Here is an 18,240-nt window from a genome sequence, read left to right on the forward strand (position 1 = left end):
CTCACCACCCAGAGATCAACCTTAACATCTTTGTACTCTGTCTTTTAAGTCGCTTTTAATTGATAGATTTCCCTTCCATTTCCCATATTTTATCTCTAGAAATACTTGAGCCTTTTGACCAAAAGAGTTTCCAGCAGCCTGGGATTTGCTTACTTAAGATGCATCCCTAAATACGTTCCATTTTCTATATTTCCTGCAAATGGGCAGGTGGATCCAGAGATAGGATCAGACCCAGGTTCCATTTTTCTGGCAAAACTAATGTTTGACAAGACTGTAGGAGACACATGATATCTCCTTGTCTCACTTTTATGATGCCAAAAGCCATTATTACTTAATGCCGTTGGGGATTACAAAATGGTGATATTCTTATTCTATCATTATTTCGTTTATTATTTGGAATACTTTTACAAAGAGACATTTCTCATTATCTATTATTTCCCAGTAGTAGCATTCACATGGAAAGTACAGAATAGATGCTTATCCACCAATTTTCAAGATAGTGAATTGGTTCCCTATCATTTCCCAAAGTGAGCAACTCTTGTTTTAATAACAGTATGAATGCAGGGACTTCACCATATTTGCTTATATTCAATCCATTGTAATTTTTTATCATGTTTGAAGCTCAGATTGTCTCATCTTTAACCAGTGAGAGCTTTTCAAAGTTAACTTATTTTGCCATGACCCTAATAGTCTTTGATAGCTTATTTGACATTGGTATAAAAAGATGTTCCATACACATCTTATATCCATACACATCTTATATATTTTCTGTTGCAGACACGGTATCAGCCATGTCTTCAAGAAACTTTAGTTTCTTTTAGACAGAAGTGGTCCTTCAGAAACACAATGCAATTGGTCATCATTTCTAGGTCTTTTCACTGGACTGAACTTGTTGGAGAGAATATGAATATATGTGTGCATGTGTGTTGCATGCACAACCTCATGAAATTTTTATACTTCCAATTCAGGTTCAAGACCACAAAGCTTTTAATTTCTTCTCTATTACTTACATATGTATACTTTTCTCATACCAAGAATCCTGATTCTTAAGGATACAAGATGGTAGAATATTTAATAATTACTCATTGTTTTATCTACTATCGTACACATAACAGTGTCATAATGATAGTACTTATACTATTATCAATATAATTTACTGGAAAGATTTTCTAAAAATTTTGTGTATGTTCTTCCCATTCTTCCCCATTTTAAAAAATAATTAAAATAATTATACTATAACTATATTGTCATTGCATGTAGCCTTATGCTCTGTATACTCTCTCTTTTAATTCATTGGTAATTGTATATTTACTTCTCATCACCAGTCTTTATTTTGGTATCTCTCTACACATTTTGGTTGTCTGAAATATATCCTATTATAGATCATCAGGAAGGGCTTATAGGAATAATACCCCTTCCGTTACTGAATGTTAATAACAGTTTAGCTATGTCCTTTATACTTGAAAGGTGGTTTGGCTAGATATAAAATCTTTGGCTCACAATTTATTTTTTGGGGCATCTTAAATGTTACTTCATTTTCTTCTATCACAAAGTGTTGTTGTAGAAAGTCTGATGAGAATGTATGATTTTTTTTACCCTTTATAAATCACAAACTTTTCTTCCCTTCTAGATGGCCAAATAACTTTTTTAGTTTTCTTTAAAATCTAATAAGTTCACTAGCATTTGTCTTGGTGTTGGTTGTTCCGGGTTGTTTTTTCAGATTCACAGTATGATCTTCCAATATGTAGTTTAAAATCATTTTTTCTTTCAGGAAAGATGTTTTAAATGTGAATATTTTTAGCAATTTTTCTATTTCCTTGCTTTTGTCTTCGTCTTCAGGGACCCCCATTATCCATATGTGAAATCTTCTTTATCATCAGTATTTGTCACTTTCTCTTCAATCCTTTTTGTCTCTTCATTCATTTCTTATCTTAATTTTTTTTCACTTTTTCACCTTGCATTTCTTTTCAAAGTGTTATCTATTTTTTATTCACTCTTGGATATGACTAATTTAGTCTTTCTTAAATTATTTTATTATTTTATTTCATTTTTTCTGGGTCCTTTCACTCCACTTTTAAAACAGTTTTTAAATTTTTGTAATCAAGATTTACACTGTTATTTTATGTCTCATATTATTCTTTATATCTTTTTGTTTGTTTTAAAATGGTAGGTTAATAGTCATGATATGTTTCTTGAGCATATTTTTCTGGTGTACTTTTTTGCTAGCGGCAATATTAACCTCTGTCTTCCCCCTCTCCACACTCCCACCATAGCTTTGTCTTGAATTTGACCTCGGTACTTTTCTCTGCTCATTTGCAAATGAAATTAGTTTTTCTTAACTTTTAAAATGAGGTAGGAAAGTTTTCCTACCTTCACAGATCTTCTTCTTCTGTTGTTTATATGTACTGTTTAAAAATTGTAATGCTTACTTTCTGAGATTTTTTTGGCTCTACTCCAATCCTCCACTTTAGGCATTTTTCTTTCCTTCTTTTTTTTTTTTTTTTTTTTTTTGAGATGGAGTTTTGCTCTTGTTGCCCAGGCTGGAGTGCAATGGCACAATCTCAGCTCACCGCAGCATCCGCCTCCTAGATTCAAGTGATTCTCCTGCCTTGGCCTCCAGAGTAGATGGGATTACAGGTGCACACCACCATGCTCAGCTCATTTTGTATTTTTAGTAGAGATAAGGTTTCTCCATGTTGGTCAGGCTGGTCTCGAACTCCCAACCTCAGGTGATCTGCCTGCCTTGACTCCCAAAGTGCTGGGATTACAGGCGTGAGCCACTGCGCCCAGCCTAGACCTTCTTTTTTATTCACCTCTCTTGTCCTTATCCTGTTTAATTTTGAGTTTAGCCCCAGCAGTTTCTTCTATGAGAAGGATTCTGTCTTGAAGAGAGTCCTAGTGGAATGGTTTTTAGATTCATAGGGGCTAGACTGCTCCAGGGACTGCTTTCTTCAGACCTTTCTTTTTTCTTTTTCTTTTTTCAGTTTTAGACAGGGTCTCACTCTGTCACCTAGGCTGGAATGCAATGGCGTAATCATAGAGTGCACTGTAGCCTCAACTTCCTGGTCTCAAGTGATCCCCCTGCTCAGCCTCCTGGGTAGCTGGAACTAAGGTGCATGCCACCACACCCTGCTGATTTTTAAAAAACAATTTTGTAGAGATGGGGTTTCACTATGTTGCCTAGGCTGGTCTCAAACTCCTGGTCTCAAGCAATTCTCCTGCCTCAGCCTCCCAAAGTGCTGGGATTACAAGAGCCACTGTACCAGGCCCCTTCAGACCTTTTTACTGTGGATCCCATGTACTCATCTGGTATTGAAGAGAGCAAAACCCCTCCCTATTTCAATTGCTGTAAATTGGTCTCCACGCATTCCAGTGAATATTTGTTGACTATTTTGGGGCTCTCCTGTTTTCAGGTACATTAGATGCTGCCCTGACACTTCCTTCTTCTCCCACATGAATACCATGCAGGTCTTGTGTTGGTGGTGGTTTATCGCTACCAACTTCTTTTGGAGCCTATAGAGCAACCTTGTCATGTAGTTTTCTTATAAACGTTGTCCATGAAAATTTGGTTTTATCTATTTGCTCTGTTTTTACGTGTGGATTCACAGCATTTGAAAACTTTTGTTGCCTCTGCCTTTATATTCGCTAATACTTGGTTTTATATCCATGTTTACTATTATATTTATTCCAGTATTGTAAAAGGTTATGATCTAATTTAATCACTCACTTATAATTCCTATTTTTTAAGTTTTTAAATTTGCTGTGCGATACTCATCGTTACTGTCATTTTCCTTAAGTGTGTACTAAAAGGGACAATTTCTATGCCCTTCTTGCATGCTTCTCGTATCAGTGAGGTAAGCTGGTTCTACTAGGTTGTAGAAAGTAAATGTATCGCTGTTACAGTGTTCATCATTCCTGGCCTTGCCTTGTGTATCAGTGTATTCAAACGAAGGCTTTCTTTATGCAGTGGAAGGACTGGGATTCATAAGTCATAGAAAATAAATAAATACACCATATAGTTTTATGGAATTTTTCAAAAATCTAAACAAGATATCCACATAAGGTAAATTGAAATGTAATAAGCTGCATGTCTGTCATTCACTTACCAGCACTATCAGGAAGAGAATATCTGGGAGAAGGAAATAGAAAGAGATGTTTTCTCTGCAAATAGCTCCACCATAATTAGTGTTGACTAGGGAAAGACAAATATAAATGGCTATTTGCAACCTTGATCTAGATAAAAATTACAATTCTAATTTACAATTCTAATTTTTTATTGAAACAATACTCAATATATTATCTTTCCGAATGAGAAATCTGTTGCGAGGTTGTTCCTGATGTATAGAGATAGCTAACCTACATTTACAGAATAAACCAGTATCCCAAGAAAATTTAAGAGGTGTTTTGAGTTTTAATCTTTGTAAGTTGGACTGTACTGTACTGTAACTTAAGAGAGATTTTTAAACTGAAGCACAAGAAATATTAAAACAAAATGCTATCGCAAAACTGAAATACTGTTTCATGAATATTCAATGAGTTCCTGGAATCTGTTTTATGTCCTGAAGATACAGAAATAAAGATTTCCCTCCCCCCCCATTTTCAAGGGATGGAAGAAGACAGGTTTTTTTTTGGTTTTATTTTATTTTATTTTTGAGACGGAATGTTGCTCTGTAGCCAGGTTGCAGTGCAGTGGCATGATCTTGGCTCACTGCAACCTCCACCTCCTGGGTTCAAGCGATTCTCCTGCCTCAGCCTCCTGAGTATCTGGGACTACAGGCATGCACCACAACGCCCAGCTAATTTTTGTATTCTTAGTAGAGACGGGGTTTCACCATATTGGCCAGATGGTCTCGATTTCTTGACCTCGTGATCCACCCGCCTCAGCCTCCCAAAGTCCTGGGATTACAGGCGTGAGCCACTGCGCCCAGGCAGAAGACAGTTATTTTTTTATGATGTGTAGTTCCCAAATGCTGGTCTATAGGCAGGTGCCACAATGTGGGACAAGTTTTCATCAGCTTATGATGAAAATTGGGAACAGAAGGGCCATGTAGTAAATTTTTATAAAGCCTAATTTACTTTACTTAAAGGTGTTTTTTTTTTTTTTAAAGTTATGGCCTTAATAGTTTTTTACTGCCAAATATCCTTTTGTCCAAGAAATGATTATAGTAAGTGATAGTTTTTGTTTTGTTTTGCTGATGCTTGCTTCTGATAATAAAAAGTCAGTAATTGTTTAGTTTCAGAAATTTTTTTAGGTTTTGATTCAACTCTTGAAATCTGAACCACTATAAGAAGTTCTATCCCAACAATAAGAATTATACCTTATAAAAGAATCACTAATTCTATTCTGAATTTAAAGAGTTGTTTGAATTAAGTTGTAGAAAAATCAAACATAACAAATTAAAGTCTTAGAGATTTCTTACAAACAAATAAGATGAAGATATGAATAGATAAATAGCCAAAGATAAGAAAGGCAATAAACAAAGAATTTTAAAATGACCAGTATAAACACATAGAAAAACGTTCAACTTCACCAGTAATAATGTAAATTAAAACAAGGCAGGTGGATCAGTGAGTATTTGAGAAAATGGGCATTCTCTTAGTCTACTGTTGGAAGAAAATGTTGGTAAAACTTCCTTGAAATCTACTTGGCAGTATTTATCAAGAGTCTTAACAATACAGAAAGTCTAAGAACCAGTGATTCTGTTTCCGAAAACCTGTGCTGAAAAATACTTTGGAGCTGCAATTAGAGAATAACTCTCATGGATGTTTGTTGCTGTGTTGCCAACAATTAGAAACATAGAGATCTATATTAAAATGTTTTTTAAAATTATGATCACATAGTTAAATATTATGCAGTCATAAAAAATCATCTTTAAGAAGATCTAATAATGTGGAAAAATGTTAAAAGGATACAAAATTATGTATGTTTTACATAAGAAAAAATATGTGTATATAATAAAAAACAGTGCTTTCAGTGGCTCTTTCTGAGCAATGGGATTATATATGTTTTCTATTTTTTCTTTTCATGTATTTGCTACATTTTCCAAATTTCCAACAAGGAACATGTGTTACTTTTATGATTTAAGAAAATTATTACTTAAAAGTATGCACTTTTTAAAAAGAAAATTATTAGTATTGAGTTAGTAGGTTTAGTTTCTAACTCTGAAGATGAACCTTTTTAAAGCAGGCTATGGGGCTCAACCGTATAAACCAGAAGCCTATATATTAAAAAGTATGTTTTGTTTGTTGGGGATAAATTATCTTGATGGTTTCTTTATGTCTCCTCTGCTATGAAAACAGACATTGCCACTCTATGTTACAAGGGTAAAATATGAATTAAAAGAGAATTACTAAAACAAAATACCTGTGGCTCTTTAGACAAATACGTATGTTGATACCATCATTGCAACATAACTACTGTTTATATGTCCTGTGAGAATTAGCAAGAAGTGTGTTAAGTATGTAAAGAACCACAGAGAAACTATTTTGTAAATACAAATTATGATTCTCTTAGCATAACTTTTATTTATATGTGTTGCAGTATAACCTTGAATATTTGGATGCAAGCCATAACCATGTGATAACCCTTGAGGGATTTAGAGGTCTGATGAAACTGAAGCACTTAGACTTGAGCTGGAATCAACTGAAAAAATCTGGCGATGAAATAAATATGTTATGCAAACACACCACAAGCCTTCTCACTCTTGATATTCAACATAATCCATGGCAAAAGGTATGCCACAGACATGTTACTAAAAAGCAAACATTTTTATTTCAGAGCCATTTCCCTACTAACTTTACTATTCAGTAATAGCCAGAGATAGGCAAAGCATCTTCATTTTTCTAGACTTCTTTCGTTGAAGTCATTCATAAATTGGATTTAATATACTGATCAAATGAATCAGATGTTACTATAAGAGCAGACTATAATTTCATATCAGATTTTTTGTAACCTCTAATAGATTGAGAACATTATTGCTTTGAGTCATTGATGTCATTGCCATTTGCAAACCTCCAGAGATTTTATATAGTTCAGTGTGCTGGAACTGTATTTTAATGAGGCATAGGAACCAAGAATAATATAATACAGTGAGAGGGGCATACTATTAAGGAAGAAACATAATTTGATTTATAATATATCCTAATCTGTGGTTGAGCAACATGTTTTACAATTTTATTTTGCATTTTGCATTATTCATTACTTGTTTTCAATTTTAAGTCCAGAAATCACCTCCCCTCATAAACCTGCATTATAAAGTCTTATGTTCTCTTATAAAAAGGCAATCTGAACATTATTTTTTCTCATTACAAAAATATGTAGGTTAATGCTAGGTAATTTCCATATTCCATGACTATACTTAAGTATATCTTCAAGTATTTAAAGTAAGTCCCAAGATTATAAAGTCAAGAATCTTCCTTTCTCTGCCCTTAAAAGATGTATATCAGGTTGTGTTCAGCCTTTAAAAAGGAAACTAAAGCACAATTGGTTCTATTAAATTGACCATATTACTAAGTTTATATTGCTGTATTTCTTCTTTTTTGCTCAGTAAAAGTGAATAATATTTTTCCTTTGCCAAAGCATATTTCCTGGATGATCACACTACAGCTATCTCCCTGTTGCCAAATTGGATTGTCAAAGGCTAAAGATCCGTATTGAATCACACATGGAGATGACTAGCTTACCGCTGATCTAGATAAACAGGAGTCACTACAGTTGTTCTTTTAACACTTTTCACCGCAGTCACTTTTCAATAGCTTATGGGATTTCCCTCCCTCATCGGAGTAGAATCACCAACCTTCAAACAAATAGATTAATCATTAAATATAATTTCAACTATTATTTAAATAATTAAGCTTTTATTTTTAGGTATATGTCATGAACAAGGAAATGTATGATTTTGAATTATATGGAAAGACATGAAAACACTCATTTTCATGCCATAACATATTTAATAATTAATCAAAAAATTTTTTTTGTTTTTCCCAAGCCAGCCACATTGAGGCTGAGTGTTATTGGCAGATTAAAGACTCTTACCCATTTAAATGGAGTCTTCATTTCTGAAGAAGAAGCAACAGCAGCTATGAAATTTATTGCTGGAACAAGGATTACTCAGGTTGGATTTTACTGTTTACTATTCATTGGGCTATTTAGAACATACAAATAATATTTTGCATACTCTTTTTCTGTCATTAAGATTTTATATTCCCTCTTAGCCTATTGATAAAAAATTAATATAGAGCAATCATACCACTTGATTTTTTTCTGTTTAAATGTATCTCACTTAAATACCAAATTGTTGTATGGATTCTCTTGATTTCCATGAACACTACACCAAAAATACCTCGAGAGTAACTGCTTTTTTACCAGTCACCTGAACTCACCAAAGCCCTTTCTAGAGCCTACATGAAAATAAGCAACTTTCTGAGGATAAGGTAAGCTGAGACGCTTTCAGAAAGCATTTAGTGAATTATCTATCTACTTAATATTAACATTGTATTTGTTTGGCTGAAAAGAACAAAATCCATTAACATGGAAGGAGGGGAAATATCTTTGTTATCCATATTAAGAATGCTGTACTTTAGCCAAAGTAGCTTCAACATCCTAAATATATCTACTCTAGTTTTCCAGCTGTTTACTTTTTGTGGAGTATCAGAATATTAATTCCTTAAGCAATGTAATGTTTAATTTTGGATCTATTCAAAATTTTGGAAAGAAACTTTTTATTGATAAAAAAAAAATTCACAATCCTAAACAACAGTTGGGAATTTACCCTAAGAAAAGAACTAAAAATAGAACTACCATTCCACTCAGCAATCCCATTTCTGGGGCTATAACCAAAAGAAAATTAATCATTCTACTAAAAAGACACATGCATTAATATGTTCATTGCAGCACTATTCACAATAGTCAAATCACAGAATCAACCTAGGTGCCCATCAATGGTGGATTGGATAAAGAAAACGTGGTAAATGTACACCATGGAATGCTACGCAGCCATAAAAAAGAATGAAATCATGTTCTTCGCAGCAACATGGATGCAGCTGAAGACCATTATCCTAAGCGAATTAACACAGAAACAGAAAACCAAATACCACGTTATCACTTATAAGCGGGAGCTAAACATTGGGTACACATGGACATAAATATGGGAACAATACACATTGGGGAATACAACAGGGAGGAGGGAGATGGGCAGGGCTGAAAAATTACCTATTGGGTACTATGCCCACTACCTGGATGATGGCTTCAATCCTACCTCAAACCTCAACATTATGCAATGTATCCTTGTAACAAACCTCCACATGTACCCCCTGAATCTAAAATTAAAATTGAAATTAAGAAAATTAGTTTTTTTAAAAGAAATCAAATCCTGCTAAAATCCTTTAAGACAATGTGGTATTGGCACAGAGCTAGACAAATAGACCAACGGAACAGAATAAAGACCTAATATAGACTGTGGAAACTTTATAAATAACAGAACTGCCTTTGCAGATCAGGGAGATTATTCAATAAAAGGCATTAAGGACTTTATTATAAAAGGCAAAACCAAAAATTTTTGAAGAAAATATCAGAGATTATCATTATGACTTTGAATTTGTGAATAATTTAGTAGGCAGGAAACAAAGAGCATAAACCATAAATAATTGGACATGTCTACATTAAAATTAATATATCTTTTTTCAAAGAAAGTGAAAAGACAAGCTACATACTGGGAAAAGAAATTTGCAACACAACTGTCAAAAGATATTCTTTATATATCCAGAATATATAAGGAAAAAGACACCCAGCCAAACAGAAAAATGCGCCAAAGATCTGAACATACACTTCACTGGAGAGGAAATCAGAACAGCCAATTAACTTAGGAAAAGATGCTCCACCACATCAGTATTCAAGAAAATGAACATTAAAACCGTAATGACCTACTAATTTTTGCCAGTTTTATAGATGAGCAAAAACTTTAAAGTCTGACAATACCAAGCTGTTGCAAGAATATGAAGTAAAAGTGTAATTTTTCTGAAGTGGTACAACCACTCTGGAAAACAATTTGACATTATTCAGTAAAGCTGATGTATATTTGTGTGTGTGTGTGTGTGTGTGTTCTACAACCCAGCAATTTTACTTTACTTCTGTGCATATACTCTAAAGAAACTCTTGCATGTATGTACCAGGAAACATGCACAAGAATATTCATGACAACAATGTTTATAATAGCAAAAACTGAATCAACTCCAATGTTAATTGACAGGAGAGTCATTAAGGGAATACTATACACAGGACATATGAGTGAACTACAGCTACATACAGAAGCTTAGATGAATCTGATGAATATGATATTGAACAAAAAAGGCAAGTCATAGAAGAATACATACATATTATTCAATTTACAGGAAGTTCAAATATGTGCAAAACTAAATTATATATTGCTTATGGACACAGACATAGGATTATAAAGAAAGCAAGTGAATGGTGGACAAAACATTTGAGATAATGATCACTTCTACAGAGAAGGAGAGAAAAGGACTTAGGATGGGGCCCACGGGGTGCTTGTAATCTATTCATAATATTCTAGCTCTTAAGCTAGTTTCATGGGTGGATTATATGGGTGTTCATATTATAGTAATCCTTTTACAATCTTATAAATATAATCTTGTAATGGTTCCATATTTGCTAAAACAAGAAACAATGTAATTAAAGTATGTCTGGATATTGAAAACAATTTAAGGCAAAGGAAATGTTACATTTTAAAATTATTTATTGGGCCACTCATCTTCCCTGGAAACAATAATTTTAACTATGTATCAACTAACCTCTGTATACTGTTTCCTTTTTTCATTGTATTTTTTAAATTTTATTAGTTATCTCTCTTACGGCATTCTAGTACTAAAGAGGAGAGACCACGGATACTTAGTATATGGCCTTCTGCCAAAATTCTGACGCAGATTTCAAAGTTAGGACCTCATTTACATCCGAGTGGAAACTGGTACTTGAAGGTAAAGGTTAATTCTACTAAACCTAATATAAAGTTTAATTTAAATCTATTTTTAAGTCATTGTTGGTCTGTGTATCATAAAGAAGGCACAGATAGGTAAGGGACAGAAAGCTGGAAGAGATTAATTAAAATAGGGAAGAAACACTTAAGATCTACCTCTTGGAAAATTTCAAGTATACAATACCGTATCGTTAACTTTAGTCCTTACCTTTAGCCATTAAAGTTATCATTAACTTTAGTGTTGTACATTAGGGTCTCTAGAAAGTATTCGTTGTGCATAACTGAAACTTTGTACCTCTTGACCAACATCTGCCCATTTCCCATTGCTCCCAGCCCCTGGCAACCACTATTCTACTCTCTCCTATGAGTTTGACTATTTTAGAGTTCATATATAATTGAGATCATGCAGTTTTTAATTTATAATGTATGCTTGTATCAAGTTATACATCTTTAATATATGCAATTTTAAATTGTCAATTATACTTCAATAGAGTTGGAAAAAATAAAAATAAGAAAGACATTGTTATTATTAGAAAAAAGTAATACATTTGTCATATTCCAAAAAATAAAAAACAGGGAGGTCAAGTCATGAGTGGCTGTGTCAGATGGGCTGGGCCTTGACTGCGCTCGCCACAGAATTGGAAATTTAAGATAAAGGTGCACTAAAACTGAAGGACAAATTTAAAGGGCCATTCTAATTCTGGATTCTGATAACATGTCAGAATAGGCAAGCAAACTTTAAAGACTCAGAGCCAGAGATCAAGCCAAAATTTGGACAGCAAGAGTCAGGTATCTTGACAAGGGAGTAGGGGAGCTGGTCAGAATTCAGCCAAGGATAAGGGAAAAGGTCATAGAACACTAGCAGCTTCTTGCTACATTAGGTGTCCTTATACCTCTTGCCAAACATAGAAACTGGGCTAAGTGAAGCTGCTCCTTGAAAATGGGAGATATTACTGGCATTACTTTTATTGCAAGATATATATAGATATTGAGCTGCAAATGAAGGCCCAGTGACAGCCTTGGCTGACCCACAGGCAGTTCCGGAGTTAGAGGAGCCAGAATGGCCCTTTAAATTTGTCCTAAGTTGGGTTGAGATGGTCAGGCCTTTATATGCCTCCATCACTGGCTGAGGGCCAACCTGGGAAGGAGCGTGATCTTGGCAGCTGTCTACAGCAAGGCAGTCCCTGCAGGGGACTGACAGCTGAAGGCTCTCTGCCAGAAGCACTCCCAGCAGCTGGGGACAAGTCCATTACTGCAATGGGACTCTAGCTCATCACAGTGTCCTTAATACCATATAAGTCCTTCTTGGAGTTATAATCTTGTCAAATTTTACTTTTCTGTAAACTAATAGCTTCATAATATTCCTGAAGGAATTCTTTTGATAACTACTTATCACATTTGAATTATTTCATTAGCTTTTTAAAATGTTACTAACATTGACTGAATTTATTTATAAGATTTAGAAATAACATATAATGTAAATTATTCTACAGCTAACTGCCTTAAATTTAGATGGACAACATCTTTTTGAAATCACAAATTTAGAAAAATTGGAAAATTTGAAATGGGCATCATTCAGCAATAATAATCTCACTAAAATGGACGGTCTGGAATCCTGTATTAACTTGGAAGAGCTCACATTAGATGGAAACTGCATCTCAAAGATAGAAGGTAAGGCACTTAAGAACTCTGAAGTCTCAAAATATGGATGTCTAAACAACAAAGCAAAAAATAACCCTGAGAACAGAGTTTCTGAAGAGGAAGATCTCTAGGAAAGTTCCAAGTTTTGTGGCAGAGTATTCTAAATACCTGCGTGAGGTAATACAACTATTAGCTATATTGGACCATTCTACAATATATATATATACTTCAAAACATCATGTTGTACAAGATAAATAGATACAATATTATCTGTCCAATTAAAAAATAAAAGATATATAAAATTAAAACAAGTTCACACCTATTCATGGAATTTGTGACTATTTTACTTTATATGAGCCCAGCAAGCTGACTTTCATCTCCTGTGCCTTCTCTCTCCTCTCCTCTGTGCTAGTTTATAATCTGTTACCAAACACTAGCACATACCAACTAGTTAGTCATTAATGTCTGTAAAGTTGAATGCACAAATGAATGAGGTATGCTTTTGAAAAAGATGAAGCAGACTAGTTCTGTTTTAAAAATATAAAATTAAGGTTATATTTGGAAATTTGAATACTTCAACAAAAAATGAAAATTATACTCATTAGAGGTTGAAAATAAAATATACTATATGTAACGTTTTCCATGGATCCACATACAAGTCCAATTAAGCAGCTTTAGTAATATCTTAATAATAATGATACCAATATAACATATTTTATTTGACTGTTTAAAGTTCAGTGTTAAAACATATTTTTCTGGACCAGAGAGAATAAAAAAGACTTTTCCTCCCTTTCCCCTTCCACGCTTCTTAGATTCTTCTCTTCATTTGGATTTATGCTTATCTACAGCTAAATATCATGAGTTTAGAGAACGTGTCCCAGAATATATACTACCAAGTCAAGTATTTTCTGACTCCTCCCCAGCTTTATTTTATTCTTACCTTCATTAGAAAGAAATTGAAGGAAGCTTTCCATGACTTGCTACCAACTTTCTCTTATTCTCTCTCTCCATCTCAAAAGAGTAACTAACGCCTAGAAATTAAAAAATATTTCCACAAGTGTGCACTATTTGATTGAAAAGAGAAATATGTATATGTGTATACACACATACACTTATCTGAATAAAGAATATTTCTGTATGTGCATTTTGGTAACATGGTTGTGTTTGTCAAGGAGAGAAGGTAAGAATTAGAAATCATGGCTGGGAAAGGGAATTTATACTTTATTCATTTTCGAATTGGATTATTTTTAGCATGTATATATACTACGTTTTTCATAAAATAGAAGATTTGATTTCAAAAAATTATATATATACAAGCAAGTATTAAATATATCTAAGAAAGCATACATAACATTTGTTAAATATTTCATTTTAATGGTTGTTAACAATATGTTTCTAAAACTTTCTTGATCATGAGAATCACTTGGGATACTTATTGAAGACACAGATTCACAGGCCTCTCTTCTGTAGATTTCAGTAGAGTAAACTTAGGGGTAGCTCAGGCACCTGTGTCTAGAACTATCACCAGTCTCCCATTCCCCTACAGCTGGGTATTAGTTTTGCTTTGTACATAACAATTAAAAACCCTATTTCCTTTTCATTTCCTTCCATAAACTTATTAAACAGAAGAATCTTCCAATCTGTATTTTTCTTACACCTACATTTTGGAGAAGATAGCTACCCCTCTAAACTGTAACAGGAGTTTCTCCTTTTTTTTCACACATGGGTAGGTTCCATATCCATTTAATGATTTTTGCTCTGATGGCTTTGATCCTGTCTTGCCCTGGATTGATTCACCTTCAACATTGTACAGTCCCACAATAGGAACTAATGTGAAAGGGACCACAGATAATTATTTGATACTTTCCAAACATTATTCCATTTAATTTCATAACTCCTTGGAAGTATGGAGTTTCATAACTCCTTGGATGAGGAAATTAAGGCTCAGCAGTTACATAATTTATGTATCACCACAAACCTAGTAGTGATACATTTGAAGCCAACTAGGATTCCGAAGTTCTTGTCTTTCAACTGCACCATCCTGGCTATACTTATAAAGTGCTTGCAGTACATAATGTATGCAGGAGTTAGACTGGTCCTATTTCCTAAACTTCCATCTTAGAGTACTTTTAGGCATATGAAAGTAAAAGTAGGCTAAATCGTTCATTTTAATACAAATGATGCACTTTCCAGAATGTGGTTCCTTCCCCTTAATGTTTAAAAATGAGGGCTGGTGATTATTTTCAGCTTTGTGTAGAGCTTTTTGTTTTCAAAATGGTGAAAATCTTAATTAATTACATCATTTTAAGGTTATTTGAAAGAGAAATTCAATATGTTCATGTAATGCCTTTCCTTAACTCCTAAGAAGAAGGAATCTACTTAGAAATACAAAATTTGAATTTAATGTTTGAGATGGGGCTTATATACAAGATTATATTCTTCCAAAACAAAGGGAAAAGCAATATGGTTAGTATTACACAATCTTTAAAGCCATTTGAACCTAGCTATTTGATTACAATAAAATGACCAGCCAGTTATTTTTTAAATTAACCCTTTAGTGTTACCTGAATCTTTTCTTGAATTTGCTTATTTTTCTAGGTATTTCCAAGATGACTAAATTAACTCGCCTCAGCATAAATAATAATCTTCTCACTGGTTTGGAACAGCATACCTTTGATAATATGCTTCATCTTCACTCCCTTTCTCTTGAGAACAACAGAATCACTTCATTGAGTGGTTTACAAAAATCTTTTACTCTTGTTGAGTTATACATAAGCAATAACTATATTGCTGTCAATCAGGAGATGTACAATTTAAAGGTAATCATCTGGGGTAGTAATTTTTTTGTTTTTTAAAATATGTATTGTTTCTTTATATTATGAAAGTAATGCATGTTTACTGCACAGAATTTGGAAAATATAAAGAAAATAAAAATAAGAATAACAAGGTTATTAAAATGTATTTGCATTCAATTTTGTATACATACAAATATATATCTGTGTATACATAATGTCCCCATTTGCTATCCTTCTGGAGTAACTTTTTTTAATACTCAAGTATGATAAACCAAACCTATTCCTCCTAACTAGTGCCTTCTTCATATTTCCAGGGATTCTTTAGCATTCTCCGGTTCTCAGTACAATTCTTGATGATCTCTCACTGTTCTCTTACCGGTGGCTCAAATTCGGTCACCTTTGCTCAGATTTGCTTTCTTTAATTCCCCCAAAGAAACCACTAATTTAAGGCTATTGTGTAATAGGATTTACTAAAGGTTTGAACAAAACATAGGGTTTCTATAGCACAGAACAAGAATCGACTTCAAATGTCATGTTTGACTTCATTGTTTCTAAAGTTCAGTGGCCATTTTCTAACACTATGGGTCTTACACTGGCCTCTCCTTTTGCTGATACAATATTACTAGGACTTTATCTCCTACCAAAAACTTGTGTCCATTTCCTGTCTTTTCTTAGTTCAGACTTCTCCCCAGTCTATTCCCCCAATATAATTACTACTTGTATAGCTAGGGAGGCAACCTAATCAACAACACCAGCAACACAATAAGCCATTTCACATTATGATGCACAGTAGTTATACTCCCTCTTGTCTTCACCTCTCCCTTCCATACCTACCAAGACCCTTCCTTCACAACAAAGGCATATCAAAGTGTCTTGTCTAATAAAACAGCACATTTCCCTTAGGATGAATTCTACTACCCTCTCAGAAAGTAGAAGCAGTTCAGTTTCATCGCTTTTCAAAAAGCAGTGTCTTTTATTCCTGTTATATCTATATAGACACATACATCCATTTATTAAGCCATTATTCCATAAACAAAGTGTATTTGTCTTTAACATAGCAAAGTTCTCTCTAAGCCCTTACCATTAATAGATAATACATTTGGCACTAGTATCCTAAAAGAGACTCTGATTTTATAACATAGACCATTGAAATATTGCACAGAATTATACCTTAGTGGTCTGAAAGGGTAACGCTTGCTCTTGAAAGTGTACTTAGGCTGGGTATGGTGGCTTATGCCTATAATTTCAGCACTTTGAGGCCATGGTGGGAGGATCACTTGAGCCTAGGAGTTTGAGGTTGCAATGAGCTATGATCTGACCACTGCACTCCAGCCTGAGCAACAGCATAAGACCATGTCTAAAAAAAAAAAAAAAGTACTTAAAAGCATTGAAATCCCATGGAAAGATAGCTAATATAATTCCAATATTAAAATTTGAGGATGGCTAACCTCTTACTAGAGCGCTTTAAATATACATATAGATAAATATATGTATTTTATTACCTAGGGTTTATGCAACTTGGTCATTCTAGACATGTGTGGAAACATTATTATATGGAATCAAGAAAACTACCGGTTGTTTGTAATATTTCATCTTCCAGAACTGAAAGCTTTGGATGGGATATCAATTGTAAGTTGTTTTACGACTCATAACATTTGGTCTAAGCTGCAGTCACATATTCATAGGACATAGTCATTTTGAACATTGCTTTATCACTAGCATGATAGCCAAATTTACTATACTTGTAATCTAAGTCTCCAAAGCTTATTTTAGATCTGGGTTTTTTAATTTTGTCATCTGGTCAATTCTTAATTGTCCGAATTGTGGTGGAAGGGGAGGGTTGTGCTGCTTACAATAGAACCCATTGAATTCAGTGCCTAAAAGGTAAAGAACACAATTTTATGGGGCAAGATAGAAAAATTATGCACTGGAGCTTTACCATCCTCTTAAGCCTAAAAGCAGCTTTCTATTTTCAGTGAAAATATAGTTGCTAATATTAATAATTAATAAAAATATATTTGAACCAACAAACGTGGTATGTCAACATTACTAAGTAAGCTGTAAAGAAAACAAGACACAGACCCTAGGACTGAATGTGAAAGCAACATTTGGATACTTGGATTCTATAACGAGCAAATTCACAGGGCTCCTGTTTTCCACATAACAGGGTAAATGCGTGACAAATGTGTAAAGAGTAAAAGGTTTCCCTGTGTAATGTTGCCTAGCTCCTATCAGAGAAGAAAACACATCAAATTTTCTAGAAAATTGAAAGATAGTTCATGATCATTTAGTATTCTGAGGTACTCCGAGAAGATTACTAATCCTAGCCCTTCTGTTTTCTGGACCCTCCTCAGAATGGGTCACTAAAACTTTCTCACTCCAACACATACAAATTCCCTAGAACCTTGTATACTGGGCTTTATTCAGCTGTTAGCTTTCACTGAAGAATGTTTTTTAAAATACTCCTATGAGACCAGTACTGCATTTACTCTAAAGATGTTGAGGATCTTATCTGTCCTATCTCTCTGTGACCTCATTTGAAGGGCTACATGAGAAAGCACTTATAGAAATAAATGTAAGAAAAACATTTACTCCTAAGGAAAAGTTACGTTCTGCTCACTGACAATGAGTGTATTAGTCTCAACTCATGCTACTAAAAAGACATATCCAAGACTGGGCAATGTATAAAGGAAAGAGGTTTAATGGACTTACAGTTCCACATGGCTAGGGAGGCCTCACAATCATAATGGAAGACAAAGGAAGAGCAAAGTCATAGCAGCAGGCAAGAGAGCATGTGCAGGGGAACTCCCCTT

At 34.0% G+C, this 18,240-nt stretch overlaps 1 protein-coding gene across 1 annotated transcript in view; it reads left to right on the forward strand.

Annotated features, from left to right (window-relative positions):
• LRRC9 (leucine rich repeat containing 9) overlaps positions 1–18,240 on the forward strand; it is a 142,592-nt gene that overhangs the window by 67,364 nt on the left and 56,988 nt on the right. The window contains exons 18-23 of the mRNA XM_015143805.3: positions 6,542–6,733; positions 7,989–8,114; positions 10,858–10,992; positions 12,485–12,662; positions 15,231–15,451; positions 16,934–17,056. Coding sequence (XP_014999291.1) covers positions 6,542–6,733; positions 7,989–8,114; positions 10,858–10,992; positions 12,485–12,662; positions 15,231–15,451; positions 16,934–17,056 — 975 coding nt within the window. The remainder of the gene's footprint in view (positions 1–6,541; positions 6,734–7,988; positions 8,115–10,857; positions 10,993–12,484; positions 12,663–15,230; positions 15,452–16,933; positions 17,057–18,240) is intronic.

This window comes from Macaca mulatta, chromosome 7, assembly GCF_049350105.2.
Source record: "Macaca mulatta isolate MMU2019108-1 chromosome 7, T2T-MMU8v2.0, whole genome shotgun sequence".
NCBI lineage: Eukaryota > Metazoa > Chordata > Mammalia > Primates > Cercopithecidae > Macaca > Macaca mulatta.